This window comes from Aulonocara stuartgranti, assembly GCF_965226115.1.
Source record: "Aulonocara stuartgranti genome assembly, chromosome: 20".
NCBI classification, from domain to species: Eukaryota; Metazoa; Chordata; class Actinopteri; order Cichliformes; family Cichlidae; genus Aulonocara; species Aulonocara stuartgranti.
Genome location: NC_138956.1, coordinates 28,964,770 through 28,987,143, shown reverse-complemented (window position 1 = coordinate 28,987,143; position 22,374 = coordinate 28,964,770). Strand labels below are relative to the sequence as shown.

Genomic DNA, 22,374 nt, shown 5'->3' with positions numbered 1-22,374 from the left:
AGCCTATGTCTATTGCAGCATAACTAAGGGAGGATTCAGGGTCACCTGGTCCAGCCCTAACTATATGCTTTAGCAAAAAGGAAAGTTTGAAGCCTAATCTTGAAAGTAGAGATAGTGTCTGTCTCCTGAATCCAAACTGGAAGCTGGTTCCACAGAAGAGGGGCCTGAAAACTGAAGGCTCTGCCTCCCATTCTACTTTTAAATACTCTAGGAACAACAAGTAGGCCTGCAGTGCGAGAGCGAAGTGCTCTAATAGGGTGATATGGTGTCCACAATTTCTCTGATCATTAATGGGAGCACTGCTGTTAATGGGTGAGGCTAGTAACTGTGCTTAAGGCTACTCAGTGAGTGTATAAGCTCAGCTTCAGGACGTAGGCAAATAGAACTAGGCATGCCCCTCTGACATCGGCGTAATTAAGTCCCTAGCAAGTGATATTTAAAGAGTGACTCTTTAAATGGAGAGACGGTCGAGACTTCTCGTACTGGGGTTACTGGGAATTTAACAAGAGCCAGAGAAATTTAAAAAATAAATAAACAATTTTTTTTAGGTGAATTCTTTGAAATAAATAAATACAAAAATCTAAAAATGTAAAACATACATCTCATTGGTTGATTTGGTGTGAAAATTCTGCCTACATGACAAAGGTGTGGGAAAGAATAGGAAGCATAATAATAATAATACGTTTACTTATACTACTACTACTACTACTACTACTAATAATAATAATAATAATAATAATAGAGAATTCAGCTGACAGCAACATATAGTGAGATGTATTGCTTTGCAACCAATTACATTTTTTATTTGTTTTTGTTATCACTAGATTGATAATTTCCTGCTTCATCTCTTGTCCTTTTTACAAAAATGTTGCATTTTCCTTTTTATGTTTATCTAGTTTTTTTTTTTAAACTTTTGCACGATCTCATATTATTTGATAAATTGAGTTGCTTCGGGGATGTAACTGACTTTAAAAATCAAATAAACCAAAAACAAAAAAATAAAAACATTTGTTATGTGTTAGGTAAGTGAATGGATGGATGAGCTGACTGAGCCATGAACAGCACTGCTATTTTGAAGCATGGAAGGCTGATAGTCATGTATGTATGTAATTAGAAATGACCATATGCATACAACGTTTTTTTTTTGTTTTTTGTTTTTGTTTTTTTGTGGTTCCTGATTTCGTCAGGAATATTTAAAAAATAATGCATCATTTTAAAAAAAAGAAAAAAAAGAAAAAGAAAAATACTGCTACTAAAATAAAATAGTGAGAAACAGCGAGATTAAGTCCGTCCAATCGGCTTCTTCTAGATCCAGAATTAAATTAAGCACTATAAGAAAAAATATACCAGTTTATACGTTTTTAACCAGCATGCTACACAAGCCTTTCAATATTTATTATTTATTTCTAGAATTTAAGGCAGACTACCCAAGAGGCGCTGTTAATCTCTGTCCACGCTGACAGGAAGCTCTCTGGCTGTGGCAGATAAGAAGTACACGCACGTGTTTTTATGACTTCACGAGTTTTGGTAAGAGATAGCTATTTTTAGACAGAATACGTTGTGAAATCTGCTCTCACTCACGCCTGCATTTTACTCACTAGAAAACGTCTCCACTTAAACTATTATTCTGAAAAGCGGAAGTTGTTTTTGTTGTTTGATACACAACGCTAATGATTCGTCTCCCTCGTTCACGGTAACTAAAGATGGAGTCGCCAGAAAACCTGCATGGTCCAGCAGTCGGTGTCGCGCAGGATGCTACACCAACCACCGTGGACGTGGACACCGCAGTGTTTCTGCTGGGAGCGGGTGTAACAACCCTCACACACCCGCTGCTGTACGTCAAGCTGCTAATACAGGTAGCCGGTGTAGCTAGCTAACAGTCATCATAGAGGCTGAATATGAATATACAGCTTCCGTGCTGTTTTTGGAAATATGTCAACTCATGCTTCTATTTACTAATTTAGCTTAGCAGTGAAATGTAATCGCTTGCTGTGGGTTACATTTATAACCGCTATGGGCAGAAGAGTCTATAGTGTTGTCTTGTTTTCCTCATCGATACGAAATTGCGTTTGACTTTTAAATCCGAGCCTCACCTCAAAAATACTGTAAATCTAAGCAGTTATTTCTGCTCCGTCGAACCATTTACAAATGTACTGTTTATACAGGTGGAAAGCTGCAGTCAGCTGAGACTGAAGATGCCACTAATGTTTCTCCCACTAAAACGTCCAGATGAACAGAATAAACTTTTTAGGATTTCCTTACCTGGATGATGCATCAAGACATTCTGTTGTGCTCATTCTGTAAAACCCTCCAAACTTAGAATGAACATCCAGCATTGTTTTAAACACTGAAAATGTATTGCAAAAGCTGGATGACAGGAAAAACTATAAGCCCCGAGTCCTGTAGTCAAAGACTCTGATGGCTCTACTGTGAGGTCCGTTTTCCATTTTCTCCAAATTTTAAACACACTTGACTTGGAACAAGCTACATCTTTATTTTGGGGCCATGCTTTTGTTTACTTAGCCAGATGTTACAACTTGTTAAGGTCTGCAAGCACCCTCTTTTCACTATTTTGAATAATTAGGTACATATATATTAGGGGTGCAACGATATTCGTATCGATATTGAACCGTTCGATACAGTGCTTTCAGTTCGGTACGCATATGTATCGAACAATACAACATTTGTAATTTATTTTATCAATTTTCCTTCTGACGATGCTGTCTGTGTTGAGCGCTCAGTGAATCTGCATTCGACTACTCCGCCTAGGCTCGACAGTGCAGCCTAGGCGGAGTAGTCGAATGCAGATTCACTGAGCGCTCAACACAGACAGCATAGTCAGAAGGAAGAGCGCAGGGCAAGCTAGCGAGACAGAAGTTAAGCTCTCCTTGTAACAGGCAAATTGAACCTCATTCAGATCTGGCGTTTGGAATTATTTTGGTTTTCATGTGACGTATGACCCTGAAGGTAAGCGAGTCATGGACTAAAGTAAAACAGTATGTTGGATGTGCCATGCAATGCTCAATTACATTGGTGTGAACTAGTGTGTTAGCGCAGTTAGCTCATTAACTTGTTGGCCAGAGATTTGCCATGTTGTGGCGTTAAGGTCATTTCAACGAGATTAACCTGAAAGCACTAGTGGGAACACAACGAATATGACTGCACATTTACGCCGACATCATCCTAGTGCAAAGACAAAAACAACAAGCATGCTACTAACTTTAGCCGAGTCATTTAGACAGCTGTTAGCACATGATTCTCCTTATGCTGCTGAGAATATAGCCCAGAAGAAGCGGATAGTATAGCTTTTATTTTGGAAAGAGACATTTCTCTGTAATAAACTCTCTTTTCCAAAGATGAGTGATTCCTCAATCAGATACAGGGCTCGCAATATCGCTAGCCCGACGTCCCGGAGCTAGCGATTTTTTTCAGTCGGGCTACCAAAATCTATCTCTTCCCTGCCCGTCGGGCTATTGTAGGAAAAATATATGTCAATGCTTTTGCATTCTTTCAGAAATGTAGCTGGGTAATTATGTCATTGGCATCGGTGAGCCACTGTCAATATGTGACATATTGAAGTCGCGTTTGAATTTGCGCTTGTTTTTTTGCTTTCACTTTGCAATCTGCGAACTGTGTATAGAGAGCGACAGCACTGATTGGTGAGTGATGATAATTTGTGCACCAATTCCTCTGACATCGTCTTATTAATCGTTAGCTTACTATGCAAACATGACAAGTGAAATCTCCCGCAGCAAGCTTAAACATGTGAGAGGTTGATCGCGCAGAGAATTGCTGAGCTTATGTGAGTGCGTGTGTAAAAGCAGCAGCATATATATTTTAGTTCTGCTGAGCCAAATAAGACAGGTCAGGGTGAAGAAGTGACAGCCAAAGAAAAGCTTACCACAAAACGGAGAAGTTATGACAAATCAGACTATAAGGCAAAAAGAAAGTGCAGCTTTATGGTTTCATGGACAAAAGAATTTCTGTGGCTGCGATATGACGAGCTAAATAACCAGGGCTGCACATAAGTGGTCCGCAGGTGCGCATTCGCTGTCAAAATAAAAAACACGCACAAGGGTTAGGGTTAAATTTAAAAACTGTACTTTTGAGTTAAAACATATATATTTATAATTTTAATAAATGACAAATAAAAAATGCATGAACATTTTTTTTGTATCGAAAAAATATCGAACCGTGACACCAAAGTATCGAACCGAACCGAACCGTGGATTTTGTGTATCGTTGCACCCCTAATAAATATATATATGTGTGTGTATATGTATATAGATAGATGTGTATAACTCCCTGCTCCCCCCTGCGGGTGGTCTATCCTTCAAGCTCGGATCCTCTACCAGAGGCCACTTCCTTTATCTGTTGGTGGTACATACCGTGCTGGGGCCTGTCCTTCCATGATTTTATGAGAGAGATAATCTCTGAATAATACTTAAATCTATTAGCCAGAACTAACCAACCAAGTCGGTGATGCCATGTGGCACAAGATGGCGCTAAACGTGTTCTGCTTTTGAAAGCAGGTCTCCTAAATGAACCTTTACTCTTGTAGTGTTTCATGTTCACTTTAATTAAAGCAATGTGATTTGTTTGGGGCCTCTTTAATGAAGCCAGTTCTTAAACATAAAATAGCTTCGATCCACTGCAGATGCTTGTGATGGACGACCTGTCCAACGTGCACTTTGGGTGTCACTCTGTGACAGCTGGGTTGAACTGCGTGGACTGATAGTTTTGTGTCACATCTGTAGTTTGAGGATGTGCTTTCAGAGTTTTTACTGTGTTTTACTTTATTCAAATCAAGGTTGGTGATTCCATAACTTTTGATAGGACTGTAGACTGTACACCTCACAGTCATTAGATTTCAGCGATCGCCTGTGAAATATTTTTGAACTCATGTGCCCAACAGCTCTCTTCACCATCTGTATTTAAGATTTATTTAAGTTTTTTTCAGTGCAGACTTTAATGTGAACATGCTGTTCTGGCACACTGATGTCCAAAAACGTGGAAATTTTACACTGATTTTTCTTCTAGCTTGTCATCTGTAAACCACATCACTTAACATGATTGGTCCTTTATTGTGATTTTTGCCTCTAAATAACAGCAAAACAAATTTAGTTGTTCTACACTTTATCTAGTTATTGGTGATTCTGCTTTAATCGTCTTTCTGGCGTCAGAGCAGATGACAATGAAGGAGACATGAATCTGCTGGTTCAGGATAAATATAGATTCAGTAAAATCATAATTCATGTTGGCAGTAATGACACTGATCACATCAATTGGAGGTCACTACAATGAATATTGAATTGGTGTGTAACTTTGCAAAGCAGTGTCAAACAGTTTTTTTTCTGATTAAATCCCTTGAATTAGATTATCTAATGAACCCACTCTGAGCTAATGCTGAGTTTTCAGATCTTGTGAGGAAGAAGGTTGGAGAGACAGTGAGCACAACTGGATCTGAAGATGTACTCATCCTTTTGTTCCGTGTTGATTGGAAATCCAGATCCTAACCCAAACCCGGATTCTTTCATCTAACACCGGAAAAATAAGCAAAAGGGTAAAAAACAAAAACAAGCCAGTGTGCAGGTTCACAGTGTGGACAGCATCCCAACATCCCTTTAGTGTCTTTGCTGGAATTTTCAACTGTGAACTGTTCCAGTCAGCTTAACTGCTTATCTTGCAGAAGACAAAGGGATAAACCCTGAATCTCTTCTTCACCTAATTTTTATACCTCTGTTACAGAATGGCACAGCTTCTCAGGTGACATCTGGCCTCACCCATTGTGACATCCAGTCATGTGGTTGACAACTGATCAGCCACCCTTATCATTCTCTCTCTATCTGTTTGACTTTTCCACATAGCTGATATAAACCAAAGTTTAAACCTCCATCCACCCATTTCCTTCTGCTGATCGAGGCAGCAGAGAAGATCGCACACAAACATTTGTACAGAATACACAGCACACTTACACACTGTATTTAAGAAGTCAGACGTCCTTTTAGATTAGTGCCTCGTTGGTGTCACTCATTCCCACACACGTCACATCTTTTCCACACACACATGAACACTTACTTTCCAAGGTTGTTTCTACACAGCTTCTCAGTAAGAGGACTGTGATTGGAATCATTGTTATAGATTATATTTTCTTATTCATGATATTGGTCAAAGCTACACCTGATTAGACTCTGATTAGCTTTAAGCTATAATTAACTATCAGCAAAAACACATGTGTTATGGTTCAACACCTGATTCAGAGTCACACTGCTGCAGTCGTATGCAGACGCTAATCTGCACGGGCCAAATCTGGATCATGTCTGCAAAAATCCAGCCATGAGAATAATTTTCATACTCAACCCATTTCTCATTTGACATATTAGTCAGACGTGTACTTTGTTTTATGTCTTGATTAAGAATAAAGCTGATTTACTATTAGCAAAAGCACATCCAGATAAACTGGTTTTTATTGAGGGCGGCGTTTTTATTCCAAAAGGCAAATTGATGACACGTTGCTGAGATGGTCATCTTTCTTTAATTTCATCTCATTCAGTGTTTACATTTTTTACTCTTTCATTTTGGCTCATTATGTCTGTTTTTCAAAACCTGAATTGTTCTGTCTGTCACTGATTTAAAATAATGATTTAAATGTATTTTGGTCAGTTGTTTAAGTCGTCCAGTCTGTTCTTGGAAAGCAAACACCCGAAGCTGTAGTTGAATAAAAGAAAATGGTCATGTAGAGAATCTGTTTAATTGAAACTGCTGTTGTCTCCAGGTGGGACATGAGCCTCTTCCCCCGACTGTGGGAACAACTATGTTTGGAAGGAGAGTTTTATACCTGCCCGGCTTTCTCTCTTATGGTGAGTGAAGTGGGATTAATGGATGACTTATCGTCTAACTGGACAAAGCATGAACATTTTACAGGACATGAATTTGTTTTCAGCGCAGCATATTGTGAAGGTGGATGGAAAGAGAGGACTTCTTCGTGGCCTCTCACCACGTATTGTATCCAGTGCCATCTCTACTGTGGTGAGGAGCAAAGTTAAACAGGTAAGCAGGAAATGAGATTAAGATGGTACAAAGGGTACAACCCTTCTTGCTAAGATGAATAAGCAGATGTTTCTCTATAGCTGGATCCATCAGAGGTGCCTGTATAAGTCATTTGAATTAGCAGTTCTGACAGTGTGACCTCCATCAAGAATCTCTGTGATTCAACTTGAACTTAACATTAAACTGTTAAAACTGTTAAAAATTCCCTTTGTTATCTTTAGATTTCAACCTGGACAAGCTGGAGTATTGTATTGATTGTAACTCTTTAAAATCTGAAAGATAAAGAACAAAAACGGAGCTGCATATGTTCTATATGTTCTATTGCAAAGGCTTATACAGAAGCACAATGATGATAGCCAATGATGAGGGCACACTCTGTACTTTACACAGAGTGTGGGAACCAAACTGTTAAACAGCTGATATTAGACTTTCCTTACCAGCCTTCGTATTAAAAACGAATACGTATAAACACTACACTCTGACTTTTCCCATACTGCAGTGTTACTGAATTATTACTTTAACATGCTGCTGAATGTTTCACGTCACAGTGTTTCAGATACAGCACAGGGTCACTGTGCTTATATTTATGTGGCCCCAGCAGGGCCATGCTGCAAATAAGATTTTGCCCTGTGTATTTAAATGCCTCTAAAACAAGAGGCATTTGCCAAGTGTGTGAAGATTACAGGCACTCGTCTGACACTATACTGCACTAACACAAGTACAGTTTTATGAAATGAAATGAAATTGTCATTGTTTTCCAAAAACCTGTGGATGGAATTTAAGATGATTAAAACTCGAGACATGCCTGTGGTCTCAATGATCTGTAATTGGCTGAAACAGCTCGAACAGGAAGTGATTTATTTACTGCCACCTTATTATTAAAGCTAAATTAATAATATTCAGTGTTGAATAGAAACCTTGGGTTTTTATCGTTCTCCTGTATGAATCACTAACAGCAAGCTCTCCCAGCTTTGCAGGCTGCTTTTGTCTGGAGGAAAGTCTCCTGAATCAGTGGGATGCCATTTCCAGTGTTTGTGTTCCCTTTTTGTTGTGATGTCCTGACAGAGGACAAGTTATTTCAGGTTTCATGCCAATGTTGTGCTAATGTTTTGGTTTTTTTTTTCTTTAAATAATATTTTTAATTTGGTTTTTATTGCTGCTCAGTGTTGTTGTCATTACTGGTTCAGTTTTTGACAAAAGCACATTCAAAGCTTTTTCCCATTCAGTGAATTTTCATAATGATAATAATCCTCTGCTGTCACATTGCTGTAACATATGGATTTTCAGCCAGGGCACAGTTTGATAGCAGAAGTGTTACAATAGGAATCAATTTCAATTCCTTTTTATTATCAATTAATTCATTTTTGCCTTTCATGTAAACATGGTCTGTAATTTTCTGTAATCTTGCTGCAGTTTGTAGTCAAAATATTAGTGAAGTTCAAAGGACTTACATGTTGTTTATTTGTTACCAGTTACAAATAAGAACAGCTGATGTGCTTGAATAGGCCTTTGAGAGATGACAGGCAGTAAAGTGTAATCACTGTGCTCACGCATATGATTTTATTTAAAACATGCATAAGAATTTGTGGTTCTGCAAAAATAAACTTGGGTTTTTAAGTGATTGTGCAGGTGGAGCTGTAGATGATTGATGTTGTCGATGAATGTTATGTTCTTTAAATATCTGATTACACAATAGTGTGTTTTGAAGGGTAATCGGAGTTCTTTGTTCAGCAGATAGACGTCCTGTTTAAGAACGGCGACCAGCAGAATTCACTCAGGAAAGTGGTCAAAGAGGTGAGACAACTCTGTGAGGGCTGTTCTTCACTTCTTTCATTTTGAGTGTAGCTGAACTGATGTACAAATGTTTCCTTATTCATAAGTTGTGAAAAAGACAGAATACGATGATTTGAAAATCATTTAAGCCCTAAATTTAAAGGGTAAATGGTTCAATGATGATCAGTATCAAATGCTGTAACTGATAGATTTGGTTTTATTTGAAAACAATATTGGATCCTTTTTGATTAATCAATGTATTTCCAGAAAATTGTGAGGGCACAGCGTAAAACCTGAAATGTGGTATCATGCCACAAAATAAAAACCTTGCAAAACATCTTAGAACTAGTTACTACAAGTTTTCCACTACTTCCTACTGGACCTGGTTTTTAAGGTTTCCCATTGGTTTCCCAATTTGCAAATTAATGATCAAGAAAAATGACCTCAACGCCCACTGTCCGTCAGTAGTGCTAATTATAGTCATTATAAAAAAATGTAATATTTATAACTTTATACTGTTTATATATGGGGAAACCTGCCGTCATTTGCAGGACCGTAAATGGACCAAAAGCGAGTTGGACCTCCTTTTGCCTTCAGAATTGTCTTAATTCTTCATGGCAGATTTTCAACCAGGTCCTGAAAGGATTCATCAGAGATTATGTTCCTTAAAAAATGCCAAAAAGTGTCTAGAAACAACCTTCATCCCTAAAATACTTTTTTGAGAAACCAAATGTTGGTAGGGACCAGAAATTGTGCATAATTCCTGTTAGGAAGTTCTTATATTTTCCCTGGAATTTCTCTGGGCAAATTTGAGACAGGCAAGTGGTGATCAAGTGAAAAATCTGGAAAGCAGAGGATATTTGTAGACATTGTCTTGCTATTTCTGGCTTTGAAAAACGTTCTCTTTACATTGCTTTGTCTCCCAGACCTCACATGAGATGATCATCCAGTGCCTGTCCAGAGTAGCCACCCATCCTTTTCATGGTATGTCAGCAACCGGAAATGTTTATTCTGCCATGAAACATTTCTTTTGAGTAAATAAAAAAAGCTAGGCAGAGATTAGTAAAATAAAATAGTGCTGCAGTCACCTTACAGGAAGAGATTTCCTGGTTTGAACTCCAGCTCCTGAGCGTCCAATGGGTTCTGTGGCTCCGCCCACAATCTAAAGAGACGCATGTTTGTGAGTCTAAAGTGACTGTAGGTCTGAGGTAGATAAAGTGCTCAAAGTTTATAGAACAAAGCACTCTGTCAACATATGATTAAAATGTGACTGTAATCTAAATAAATGTGTGTCGTCAGTATAACTAAAAAAAGTACTGTGTTCTTTTTCTGTTGTTTTTAACTACTGATTAAGTATTTTCAGTGTTGGGAAGGTTACTTTTAAAATGTATTCCATTACAGAATACAGAATACATGCCCCAAAATGTATTCTGTAACGTATTCCGTTACGTTACTCAATGACAGTAACGTATTCTGAATACTTTGGATTACTTAATATATTATCATGCTTTTTACAACAACGTGAATGTACTATTGCTGTGATTTATTACTATTACTGAAGGTCCGCGACTCCGAACTGTAGTAAAGGGACCTCTGACTAATACGGCGGGGTCCCTGTCGGCTCGTAGCCGAAAAATAGCTTTACTTTGTTGTGTGGGTCAACTTTTCTTGCAAGAGACAGAGAGAGGCGTTGAAAGGCTGCTCCAACGGAACTTATTGTTTTCGGAGGAAAACACGAACACGGTGTACAGTCGAGTCTTAATAGCTTACTTACAACTGGGCTCGTCAGGCACTCTTCTTGGCTGAAGTGGTTATTATTATATTTACATGCTTCCAGCTCCCGTTTTTCCTCGATGACAACTCGTACCTTTCCACTCCCCTTTTTCTCTCTCCTTGCGCTCACAGACCCATGGCAGTCCATTCTCCCTGCAACACGGACTACACTGCCCATGATGCTACATTCTTTAGAGCTATGCTTGTAGCATTCTGCCTGTTAGCTTAGCACAACAACAACAACAACGAAAAGGCGCTCTCTCACCCAGGAAGCACACAGTCGCAGAGAGAGAGAGAGAGCGTAACCCTGTAACCATGGCAACCGTAACGCTGCTGCCTGGAACAACAGACCGTAGCTGTCAAACAAAACCCAAACAGTCCTGACCCGCGACAAAATGAAACAGGAAAGTACCGCAGTGTAATCCATTTATTTCAACAAAGTAACTGTATTCTGAATACCACCTTTTTAAACGGTAACTGTAACGGAATACAGTTACTCATATTTTGTATTTTAAATACGTAACGGCGGTACATGTATTCCGTTACTCCCCAACACTGAGTATTTTTAATTGAATTCTGTCTTTACTGCGTGCATTGAAAATTTGTAACTCCTTTTAATGCCTGATTGTGAACAGTGGCCTAAAATGTGAAGGTAGTGATTTGAGTCGTCACATGAAGCAGGAATCTCATGTTGGACTAACAGACTTGTTTACATATTGAACTATTCTGAGGCATCAATCTTTGTTTGCAGTTTACAGTATGTAGCATGTTCCCAGTCCTCATGAAAGTGTTATGTTGTCTGAATGAAATGATCTGATAAACCTTTCTGCGTTGGCAGTTATGTCGGTACGCTGCATGGCTCAGTTTGTTGGCAGAGAAGTCAAGTATGGGTAAGACTTTGGTTTATACATAAATTTCATACAAGTGTTTTGTAGATGAAGAAAGTGGATTAAAAGAAACATTCTACACTCACATCTACATAAAAAAGCAAGATGATATTAAAGGTCTGTCTGATTTTTAGTGGGATGCTCAGCTGTATGGTCAAGATTTTCAAGGAGGAAGGAGTTGCTGGCTTCTATGTGTGAGTCATGCTTTTATTAGTACAGTCTGTCCTGCTCAGATATCGTGATCTTTCACCTCCAACCATCATAGCAGTGTTTGTGTGTTTGCAGTGGTCTCATACCGCATGTCCTGGGAGAGGTTCTGTTTCTGTGGTGTTGTAATCTCCTGGCTCACTTTATTAACACCTATGCTGTGGATGAAAGTGTAAGTCTGTCACCTTTACCTATTTCAACAAGCTTTGACAATAAATATAATTTTATAATAGTACTGTATTTTTATTAGGAAAACTATTGTATGTTCTAGGTGGGCACTTGAAGAGCATGTTCAACACCCGCTCTACCTCCTGAGCCACGCCTACCTTTGAGGTTGTGCCTCAGAAGGTAGAGCGCCCTTATTTTCCACAAAGCAAAAAAACAGAATTTAAAATGTAGTCAAAATGCAAAAATTAGATAACATTAAGTGGCTCAAGTGTAATGGACAGTACAGTGCAGTAAGGGGGATTAAACAATGGGAGGTTGCACACTTGACAGATTAACAGATGAATCTCTGTATTATACGTATTATCCTGTTCATGTGGTATCAAAGATTTCCTGTGTACATTCAAAAACATACCGTAAGAGCTACAATGTGACAAACAAAAGAGCTCTCATGAAACTTTAAAATTCCTGTCATAATTTAAAATCTGTTAATATAATCCAATTTGTATCCCTTCAACAAAATAAGACCAGATTCCTGTCAACGGAGCAAAGGCCCGGAAGTACACCGGAATATTATAACACTTAATTTAGAAAGAAATCTAAACTTTATATAAATGATTGCAAATCTTAGAAATCTATTTGGCCAATGCTGCTAATCATACAAAACACAAAATATTTTCTTAAAGTTGACACTGGCTATCCTGATGTGATAATGGACTTGCACTTATATAGTGCTTTTCTGCTCCACTTGGCCCATTTCCACACACACAATCTTACAAGTACATTTTTCTATGTCTGAGTGCTTTCTATAGAAAAATATATTTTTGACATCTGACGTTATTAGCCATTTCAGGGTCAAAACTCTTCTTTAAAGAGTTAAAAATGGTCTTTTATCTTCTATAAAATGATAGGTTTGGCTGTTCTCCCAGATGTTCCAATCAAATTTAACACTGAGGCATCCATGAAAAAGAGGATTCACAAGGTTCAAAGAAAGTTATCTCACTGAAAATGATATGCCATGTTCTGACTGAAGGATTTATAAAAACAGCTAAAAGTTGTAGCTCTGCTATCACTATGAATATAATACAAGAAACAAAACATTCTCATCTTAATGTAACAGTTGAAGTCTTAGTTAGTCGAGTGGTTCAGGGGGTTGGGAAGCTCATCTTGTAATCGGAAGGTTGTAAGTCTTGGTCGTATTGGTCGTTGTGTCCTTGGGCAAGACACTTCACCTACCACTGGTGTTGGCCAGAATGGCCGATGGCGCGATATAGCTGCCTTGCTTCTGCCCCAAGGCAGCTGTGGCTAAAACTGTAGCTTGCCTCCACCAGTGTGTGAATGTGAGAGTGAATGAATAGTGGAATTGTAAAGCGCTTTGAGGATCTCGAAAAGCGCTATATAAATGCAATCCATTATTAGTCTGAGAGTCCTTTTTTTTTTTCTTTTCTTTTCTTTTTTTAAAATTTCAACATTCAAATATTTGGCGTCTAGCGGACTGTGAGCCCATGGATTCTAATTACATCGTAAGGTTTTAAAAACTGAGCTTAAAAATGCAGTGCACATGAATAGTGCTAATAAAAAAGCAGAGAGGCCTACAGTGAACATAGATTATTTTTAAGGGTTTTTTTTAGTATTGTTTGTATTAAAACAAAATACAAAGCATTACAATACATGAAAAAGACAATAGCATTAAAAAAGGAGGAGTTTGGACCCAGAGGCAGGGTTGTTACATCATCACTTAACAAGTGGATAGTCTCATAGACAAAAAGCTAAGCTAGTGTTTATGGCAGAGGTATTATTATCATCATCACCAGCTAGACAAAAGCCTGGGCTAGGCTAATGACAAAGTTGCCTTATTGCAAATAAACAACATACAGAAGAGGCACACTTGATACATGCAGACCATTAAGCAGTGTTGGAACACACTGTGGTACCATACGCTCGAAAGCATCAGTTGAACAGAAAGTAGTGTGATGGTACAAGAATGGTGAGAAAAAGGTGATTAACAATGGAAGAGAGACAGACCTTCATATAAATGTCGGTCTGTCCTACAGAGAAACTGCAAAGAAAGTCAAGGTGTCAGTGAGTTTAGTTTCCTTCAGCATCCAAAGGCTCAGAAACAAACTGACAGGAAGAGGTCTGCAGACCCAAAGACACGACTCAATCAGAGGACAAGTTTCTGAGAGTTAACAGCTGTGTGATAGGCGGCTGACAGGACAACAGCTTCAAGCACAGCTTAATAGTGGTCGTCGTAAGAAAGTCTCAGTTTCAGCTGTGAAGAGAAGACTTTGAGCTTCAGGTTTGACAGGACGAGTTGCAGCAAGAAAGCCAGACGTCAGAATAAGACAAAGAGGCTTGGCTGGGACATGAAACACCACCATTGGACTACTGAAGACTGGAAGAAGGTATTATGGACTGATGGATCAACATTTGAAACCTTGTGTTCATCACACAGGATCTTTGTGGTCGAGTAGGTAAAGGATGGTTCCACAGTGTGTGGTGTCAACCGTCAAACATGGAGGAGGAAGTGTGATGGTCTGGGGCTGTTTGCTGGATCCAGGGTCGGTGACTTGTACAGAGTGAGAGGCTCCCTGAACCAAAACACGTACCACAGCATTGTGCAGCACCATGCAGGACCCTCTGGTATGAGCCTAGTTGGTCAAGGCTTCATCCTACAGCAACATAAAGACCCAAAACATAGATCCAAGCTGTGCCAGAACTACCTCAGGAACAAAGAACAAGGTGGTGAGCTTGAAAACATGGAGTCCAGCACAGTCTCCAGACTTAAACCCCATCGAGCTGGTTTGAACTGGACAGAAGAGTGAACGCAAAGCAACCTACAAGGTCCACGTTTATGGGAACTTCTGCTACAGATATGGGAGAATATTTGATTTCTATTGTAAAAAGAAGCCACGACTGTCTTCAGCTGTTATATCTGCCAAAGAAGGCTACTCTGATGGGTTAAAGGTTAGAATACACTTTGGTCTATAAACTGATTCCATGATTTCTTTTTTAACTCCAATTACTTATTTGTGCTATGCTTTCATTTCAGAGTGCAATCAGACAATAAACTGCGTAATTTTCAATAAAGAACTTGAAAATGTGGTGTTCTAAAACTTGTTACTGGTAGTTTATGAGGATTGCTGTGAAATTTTAGCTTCATATACTAGTTGTCTTTTGCATTTTACCAGATAGGTTTATTTTTTTAATTACCCATTACTCAGACATTTTTATATATGTCTCCTATAATACATACAGTACATCTGGAAAGTATTCACAGAGCTTCATTTGTTCCACATTTTGTCATGTTACAGCCCTATTCATTGTTCACTGCAAAATGTTAAATACAATAACCTATAAAAGCAATTGCTTGAAATTCTTGCAAATTTATATTCATAAAGAGAAAAATATAACAAGTACTTAAATATTCACAGCCTTTGCTTAATACTTGAAACACCTTTGGCAGCAATTACAGCCTCATGCCTCTTTGAGAGTGATGCTACAAGCTTTGCATACCTATTTTTGGGCAGCTTATTTCCCATTCTCCTTTGTGGAACCTCAGCTGGGGAGCAGCAGTGCACAGCCATTTCTCTCCAGAGGGTTTCAGGCAGATTTCAGTCTGGGCTCTGGCAGGGCCAGACATTCACACAGTAGTCAGGCAGGTTCTCATGTGTCTTTTACTGAGAAGTAGGCTTCACCCTGGCTACTTGGAGTACAGGAATGGTTGTTTCTGAAAGCTTCTCCTCTCTCCACAGAGCAATGCTGGGAGCTCTTTACTAGAGTGCCCAATGGGTACTTGGGCACCTCCCGAATAAGGCCCTTTTACCCAGATCATGTAGATTGACATGGTCAGACAGTTCTGGTGGTTCCAAACGTCTTCCATTTACGGACAATGGAGGCCACTGTGCTCATTAGAACCTTCAGTGCTGCAGAAATCTTTCTGTAGCCACCCTCAGATCTGTGCCATGATACAATCCTGCCCCTGAGGTCAATTCCTTGGTCTTTATTGATTACAAAATCATCCAGTGATCTATAGTGTCCGGGTACCATGCACATGTTCATATGTCTTATCAATATTTCATTCCTCTGCAGCCCATCCTGTGAGAGTGGTGGTCCCACAGTAAACCCACTTAGCTTTTTCATGCTGATCCTTGCCAGGCTGTGAGCTCAGGCTTGGCCAGCAGACGTTCACCCATAAGCCTCTATCCTGTTCCTGGTGACAGGGTAGGATCCCCGCTGACCCTGTCCCGAGCAGGCTACATTGAACCTTTATTAGATTTATTATACTGCGTAGGGTGTCTGGCTCCTCACCCAGGACCAGTTTGATTTCGAAGACCCTACCAGTAGCAAATTGCACTTGACAACAAAGCTTCTGGGATTACTGGAGCACACAAACCCATCACCCTCACACACCAAAAACGAAAATGATGAATGAAAGAAAACGTGTAATACCGGTGTTTCAGAGACACTTGTATATGCTTACATGGTAATTTGTTGTTTATTATACAAACGATTGTAACTATTGAACTTTAAGTGCATTAGTTTTAGTTTCTGGAAACATGTAAATTCCTTCAATAACATTTCCCCCTCTCTTTACATTTCTTTGCAGTTCAGTCAGGCCTCTGCAGTGAGAAGCTACACTAAATTTGTGATGGGCGTAAGTTCTCTCTTCAGACCATGAAAGGTTTCTCCTGTATGTCATAATTCAGTAATAATGCAGTGTGCGTTTTGTGCCTCATTAGATTGCAGTAAGTGTCCTTACATATCCATTCATGCTGGTTGCTGATCTTATGGTGGTAAACAATTGTGGGTGAGTCATTAAGCTAAACACAGTTATGAACTTAAAATGTAATATTGATTTAAACCTGATGCCGTAGACTCTTTCAAGGTTTATAATTAGCTTTTTATCGCACTCATATTAAATGGTTTCAGCGATTGTTTTTTTTTCTCTCACCAACTTGAAACATGATGCTGTGATTGCAGGTCTGTGGAATACAAAAGAATAAAAAGACAAAAGTTGCACAAACCTTCTGGAAAAGGTTAAATTTAGTCAACAAAGATTAGAGAAACTGGAGCTCATATCATTTATAACTTTTTAAGGGTAATTTCAATCAGATGGCAGTTGGATTCCTGATCTCATAGATTTTTTTCATACAATGATTAAGAACAAAGTGGTGAAATTCTAAATGAGGAACTTCCTGTTTTTCATATGACTGCCACATACATGTTTTCTAGCAGCTTAGATTTATATATATATACTACGAAGGAAGGGCTTTAGTATGTGCTTTCCAGGTTATGTCCAATAATTTCAGCAGAACTGAAGTTGTAGAAATATTTCAAGGACCACTGGTAGACAAAGGACAAGCACCAGTGCTCATAACAAAAGTTAAAGTTTTAAATATGTTTACAGATTCCTCCATGAACTGCTCTTGTGTTACCATGTAGGCATTGATTGGAGTCTGACAGCATTTCCAAATCACTAAAGATCTCGAAATCTGACTAATGTGAGGCTCATACAATAAATGGTTCATCATTTTTACACTTGAAGTTTGTCTCCAGAACAGGGGCTTTTTGTGCTACATTAAAGTCTTTATTATGTTTACAGTAAATATGCTTTTAATATTTTTTTGCAAAATAATCGCTGATGCTTCAGTCTGACTGCTGAGCTTTGTCTTGTCAGACTGGCTGCAGGACTTCCTCCTCTGTCGCCCGTCTTTAGCTCCTGGCTGCACTGCTGGAATCACCTGAGCAACAAGGTACACTCACTATGTCACATGGCATTTGATTCCTTAATGCCATTTTATTATTCCATGACCAATTCACTGGAACTCAAAATAGAGGTAATAGAGATGCTGATGGATGCAGAAGCTTTAGGAATGTTCAAATTAACAATCTGTAAAAGAAGGAATGCACTGGCTGGTTCAGCAACACCAAAAGGCCTGAAATACCACAGAAGACAACTGAAGAGGTAGAATTCTTCCTTAGATCAGAAAAAACATTCACAGTATGTAGCCATGTCAAGAAAGGAGGTAGTCGGTCTATCACTGTCAAAATCTATAATCAAGAAACACCTTTGTGAAGATAAATGCAGAGGGTTCACAAAAAAGTGGAAACCACTTGTACACTACAGTAGGATAGTGGAGAGTAAGCAGGACACTGCCTGTCAAATAGGGTGGAGGTAGTGATGCAGCATGTGCATGTATGGATGCCAAGGGAACAGGTCACTTGCTGATAGAAGTAGCAGGGTGAACTGCGACGTGTACAGGCCTATGCTCTCTGCTCAGGCAAAGCATACTGCAAAAGCCAGTCAGAAGACCAGAGCTGGAGTTCCCCAGTGCACTATATATTTTCCTATATTCCTTCTCTTTGTCTCCCTCACGCCAGGGTCACCTCTTTAGAGGATCCAGTTTCTTTTTCCGCCGAGTGCCCTTGACCTCCATCGAGGACTAACATGGTCATCGCCACCACCTGCTGGGATGTTCTTCACCTTTTGCTCAGAAACATTTTCCAAAGATATCGATCCCTTCCTTTGTCATCAGCCTGCTGTATCCATGTCATCAGCCTGCTGTATCCATCCAGACAGCTGGAGCAGCAGAACCTTTTTTGAAGTATGAGAAGCACATTCATTGTTATGATTATACCAGCTTCTACTCCTTTCCTCCCTGCTTCCAAACAATGCACCAACTATGGGCACCGTTTTGTTGCTGAGACTCACAAAGACATTTTAGAAATGATTCTCACATGAAATGATTTATTTGACTGACTTGCAGTGAGAACAGTACTTCCAAATTGCACCAATATGTTTGTTGGTACCTCTGCTATAGTCTGCAGCACTTTAAACATCTCTGGTTGTTTTAAAACTTGTCATTTTGCTTGATTTTAGATGTTATTAATCCACTCCAGTGTTGCAGCTGAACAGATGATCTGTTTTCAGTTTCTTTGCAATTAAAAACCTCTGTCTTTTTCTTGATGTTGCTCTTGCAAACTGAGTAAAGAGGTAATGCTATTTTTTTAAGTAAAAAATATTTTCTTTAAAAGAGGTTGGAGAAATGTATGAAAGTCAAGAAGCTCAAGATATTATATATACCAGAGTCTAATAAAACGGAGAAATATGATTATGAAGTTTGTACAATGTTTTCTTTTTTATCAGTCAGCCTTTAAACCTTTAAACCTGCCAATCGAGTGGTTTAAAAACCTGTTAACAGTCTGTTAGTTCTGAAAGCGTCCATGTTCGCTGATACATGTGACTGATAAATGAATTCTGCTTTATGTGTGTGACTCTAGTAACAACCCCACCTGCCTGTTTTTATTGATAAAAAATAAAATCTTTGCCACAACAGTGTTCACTTCATATTCAAAATGTGAAATATTATATAAGTTGTATACTGATGCTTTAAGATCCAATCTTAAGCAGTAAATAAGAACATATTGAGGGTTACTAGATATAGAATAGTAGATATAGAATAATAGAATAGTAAAGAATAGTTCATTGCCTGGGCCACTTTTTTTAACATGAATAAATAACTCACCGTTTTTCTAAGGCGACAAGTTTACATACTTTTTGAAGTTCTCTGAACTAATGAGGTTTTACAGTGATGAGCAGATAATCCATAGGTAAGTTTAAATTAACTATTCATTAGCTTTCTAACAGCCTGATATTCTGAGGCTTTGTAATATAAACACTGTAATAAAGGTTGCGAGCTTGAGTGCTACAGAACATCAGAGCTGATAATAAATTACGCCTGTAGTGTTCCCCCAACACAGGACGGCTCTGTTTAAAAAGTCCCAACCTCTGATCAATCAAGACTTTATTCGCCACATGCAGGTTGCCCTGCAGTGAAATGGGACACCCCCCCCCACACACACACACACACACACACACACACAACACCTATCACAAGGGGTTACAGGTCGGAGATCGGTAGCGTTACAGAAAAAAACACTGAAATATACACTACAATGGGAAAGTACAAGAGGAAAAAAAGAGACCTCTACTTGTGCTGGGCTCCTGGGAGGACAGCATGAGAACAGGAAACGAAAAAACTCCTCTGCACAAAAAGAAGCACATGAATGTCCACAGCACAACATTATGGAAGACGTGACAAGCCACAGGGTTGGGTAGGGGGTGAGGAATAGTTCGAAGCAACGCAGCAGCCATCCTGCCCAGCGCTACCATTCCAGCGCGGGCTCAGACCCGCCATGTTCCCCAAGAGGGAGCAAGCATCGAAGGCGTTTGGAAAGGCAGGGGGATGAGTGTGTCTGCGATCCTGTGGGACTTGAACAGTAAGTAGTATAGAGCCTGATGGAGCCCAACATTTACTACCTCTGTTGTCCAGTCGTCTACCCTGACTCGTCTGTTAAGAAAAGAAAAAGCCAGTAACACCTGTGCACTTGGTAATTAACTGGGCCCAGTTTAGTGGCCTGAACAGCAGGCCCTGAGGTTCTGTAACTTTTAAAAGGCTCCAGTAACCTGTAGGAGCTATTTAAACTGAGGATGAATATTCAGGGTTTGCTGTTTCACAAATGATTAAAAGGAGAATGTCTACAATTTAGACTTTGGTGGATATTACAGGATATTTTATTAAAGCAGTTTGGCATGAGCAGAGCAGAAGCAGAGTCAAATAATAATAAATAATAAGCTGTTTGCATCATGGTGTTTCATATCCATGTTTTTAATCACAAGCTGGAGAATAATACTCAGACGAGACCCAGACACGGACAATGTCAAGGACTGGAGACTAGTTCGTGACATCGGTCATTCGACCATGGTTCTTCTTAGAAAGAAAATAACGACAACAACAGTGTTTAAGGGTTTCAGCACCTTTGTGTTTTTTGCATTTGACAGTGTTGTGATGGCTGCCTTTACAGCAAAACAGCACTCCTGCTTCCCAAGCTCTTCAAATAGCTGCACAAGCTGTCAAATTGTATTGTTTTGGTTTCAAAGAGACATGAAGCGTTCTTTCCAAAGTCTCACCTGCATCACCCCATTGTGTTCAGAGTGAAGGTAGGGCAGGTAGGTGATCTTTCCGATCCTTTTTGGATTTCCAGTGAGCAGTGGATAGGCAGCAGGTGAGTAGTAGCAGATAGCAGACCAGCTTCAGACAATCTGAGGAAGTAACAGGTTAGCGTGGGGAGTGATCCAAAGCACCGGTGACAGGAGACACAAGGAGCAAAACACTTAGCACAGAAAGTTACGAGGAGTTTAAAGCAAGCATAGAGGCCGATTTAGCAGTACAGAACATCTGACGACCTGGCGAACGTCTGAGGAGGTCCTAAATACATCCAGGGTGACTGCTGCAGATGACCAGGACTATGACAGATGTCACTTTGAGACAGATGCCCTCGATCCGTGTGACAATGATTGAAAAGATTTTAAGGTGCCAAATCTATAAAGTTCTAATCTCAACAGGTTTGTCCAATAAGAAAAGATAGTTTCATAAGAAACTAAATTCACTTCCAGCCCTATTTTATTGAACAGGAAGCGTTTTCACAGGGTTACACATCCATAAGATAGGGGGTGTTTGCCGTGTGATGGAGTGATACTGTGGTTTAGTCTCAGGTCATACTGCTCATTGAACAAAAAACACACAAATCAGGTGTTAAAATGCTAAACCTTGGGTTTTACCTCCACTGAGAAGTGAGGAGCAGCAGTTTTGAAAACTGAGCTGAATGTTAGCGGGAACGAACATCTCCAAAAACGTTGGAGCAGTTTTACACATGGAGTCTGTCTTGTTAGACTGACCAGAAGATTAGATCATTAATTTCTAGACTAGAAAATATTCATTAATATGAATTAATAATTAATTAAATGTTTAATAATAAAATTAACTGATATTTATTTAATTATTTATATATACTTTAATTGATGCCATATTTAATTAATACTTCATGATGTATTTATTTAATTCATTTTGGCACACATGGCCCTCTGTATTTGTCAGCCTGGCTAAAGCTCTGAAAACAAAGCCGGGGTTATTCCCATCTTATCTTTTTCAAGATATGTATTTACGAGTTACACCAGGGAGTCAAGTACTTGTGATTTGTGGATTTCTTTGTTAGTATCCAGATGTATGTAACACTAATAACACAACAGCTGACCTCTGTGAGAGCAGAGTTGAGGTGGCTGCTCTGCACTGTGTTGGCACATGAAGAAGATAACACTGGAGGGATTACATCCATACACTCAGTTACAGCACTTTCAAAAAGACATCTCCTATAATGTATTCCCCGCTGCAGTGTAATTCATTATTGTAAATTTAAAGTTATTAAGAAGTGATTATGCAAAAGACGGTTTTCAGGAAACACTGTTAAATATTCAGTTTCTATCAGAACGAGAGCCAGAGTGTGATCGGAGAGGTGGGTGGGCTAATTTACACTTTGAGAGAGGCCAAGTGAGTCACAGTATGTTCAACACTGAGGCTGTCATTTTCAGCATCTACGTGTAACTATTTTATCTGAACTGTTCACTAAATTAGATAAAAGACAGATGGAAGAGTAAAAGAGTTCCTCTGTGTCCACT

The 22,374-nt window shown here is 39.2% G+C and overlaps 1 protein-coding gene and 1 long non-coding RNA gene across 5 annotated transcripts in view; one reads left to right on the top strand and one right to left on the bottom strand.

Moving 5' to 3' along the window:
- The window catches only part of LOC309696969, a 137,028-nt gene that overhangs the window by 102,810 nt on the left and 11,844 nt on the right, over positions 1–22,374 (bottom strand). The window lies entirely within an intron of this gene.
- On the top strand, positions 1,431–19,194 carry LOC309696957 (mitochondrial carrier homolog 1-like). Of its 3 annotated transcripts, none has more exons than XM_082518513.1 (13): positions 1,431–1,527; positions 1,704–1,856; positions 6,776–6,860; positions 6,944–7,050; positions 8,785–8,844; positions 9,750–9,807; positions 11,435–11,486; positions 11,618–11,677; positions 11,769–11,862; positions 16,465–16,512; positions 16,598–16,665; positions 17,536–17,611; positions 18,240–19,194. In XM_082518513.1, the coding sequence occupies exons 1-13, from the start codon at positions 1,510–1,512 to the stop codon at positions 18,303–18,305; spliced, it is 945 nt and encodes a 314-aa protein (XP_082374639.1). In that variant the 5' UTR covers positions 1,431–1,509; the 3' UTR covers positions 18,306–19,194. The 3 variants fall into 3 exon arrangements, with proteins under 3 accessions (XP_082374639.1, XP_082374638.1, XP_082374640.1); XM_082518512.1 differs by having other exon boundaries at positions 8,782–8,844; XM_082518514.1 differs by lacking the exon at positions 1,431–1,527 and having other exon boundaries at positions 1,743–1,856; positions 6,949–7,050; positions 8,782–8,844.

Coding starts and splice junctions, on each gene's coding strand:
- LOC309696957 (XM_082518512.1), top strand. Junction 1,857..6,775: donor ACGTCAAGCTGCTAATACAG/GTAGCCGGTGTA, acceptor TGTTGTCTCCAG/GTGGGACATGAGCCTCTTCC. Junction 11,863..16,464: donor CCTATGCTGTGGATGAAAGT/GTAAGTCTGTCA, acceptor ATTTCTTTGCAG/TTCAGTCAGGCCTCTGCAGT.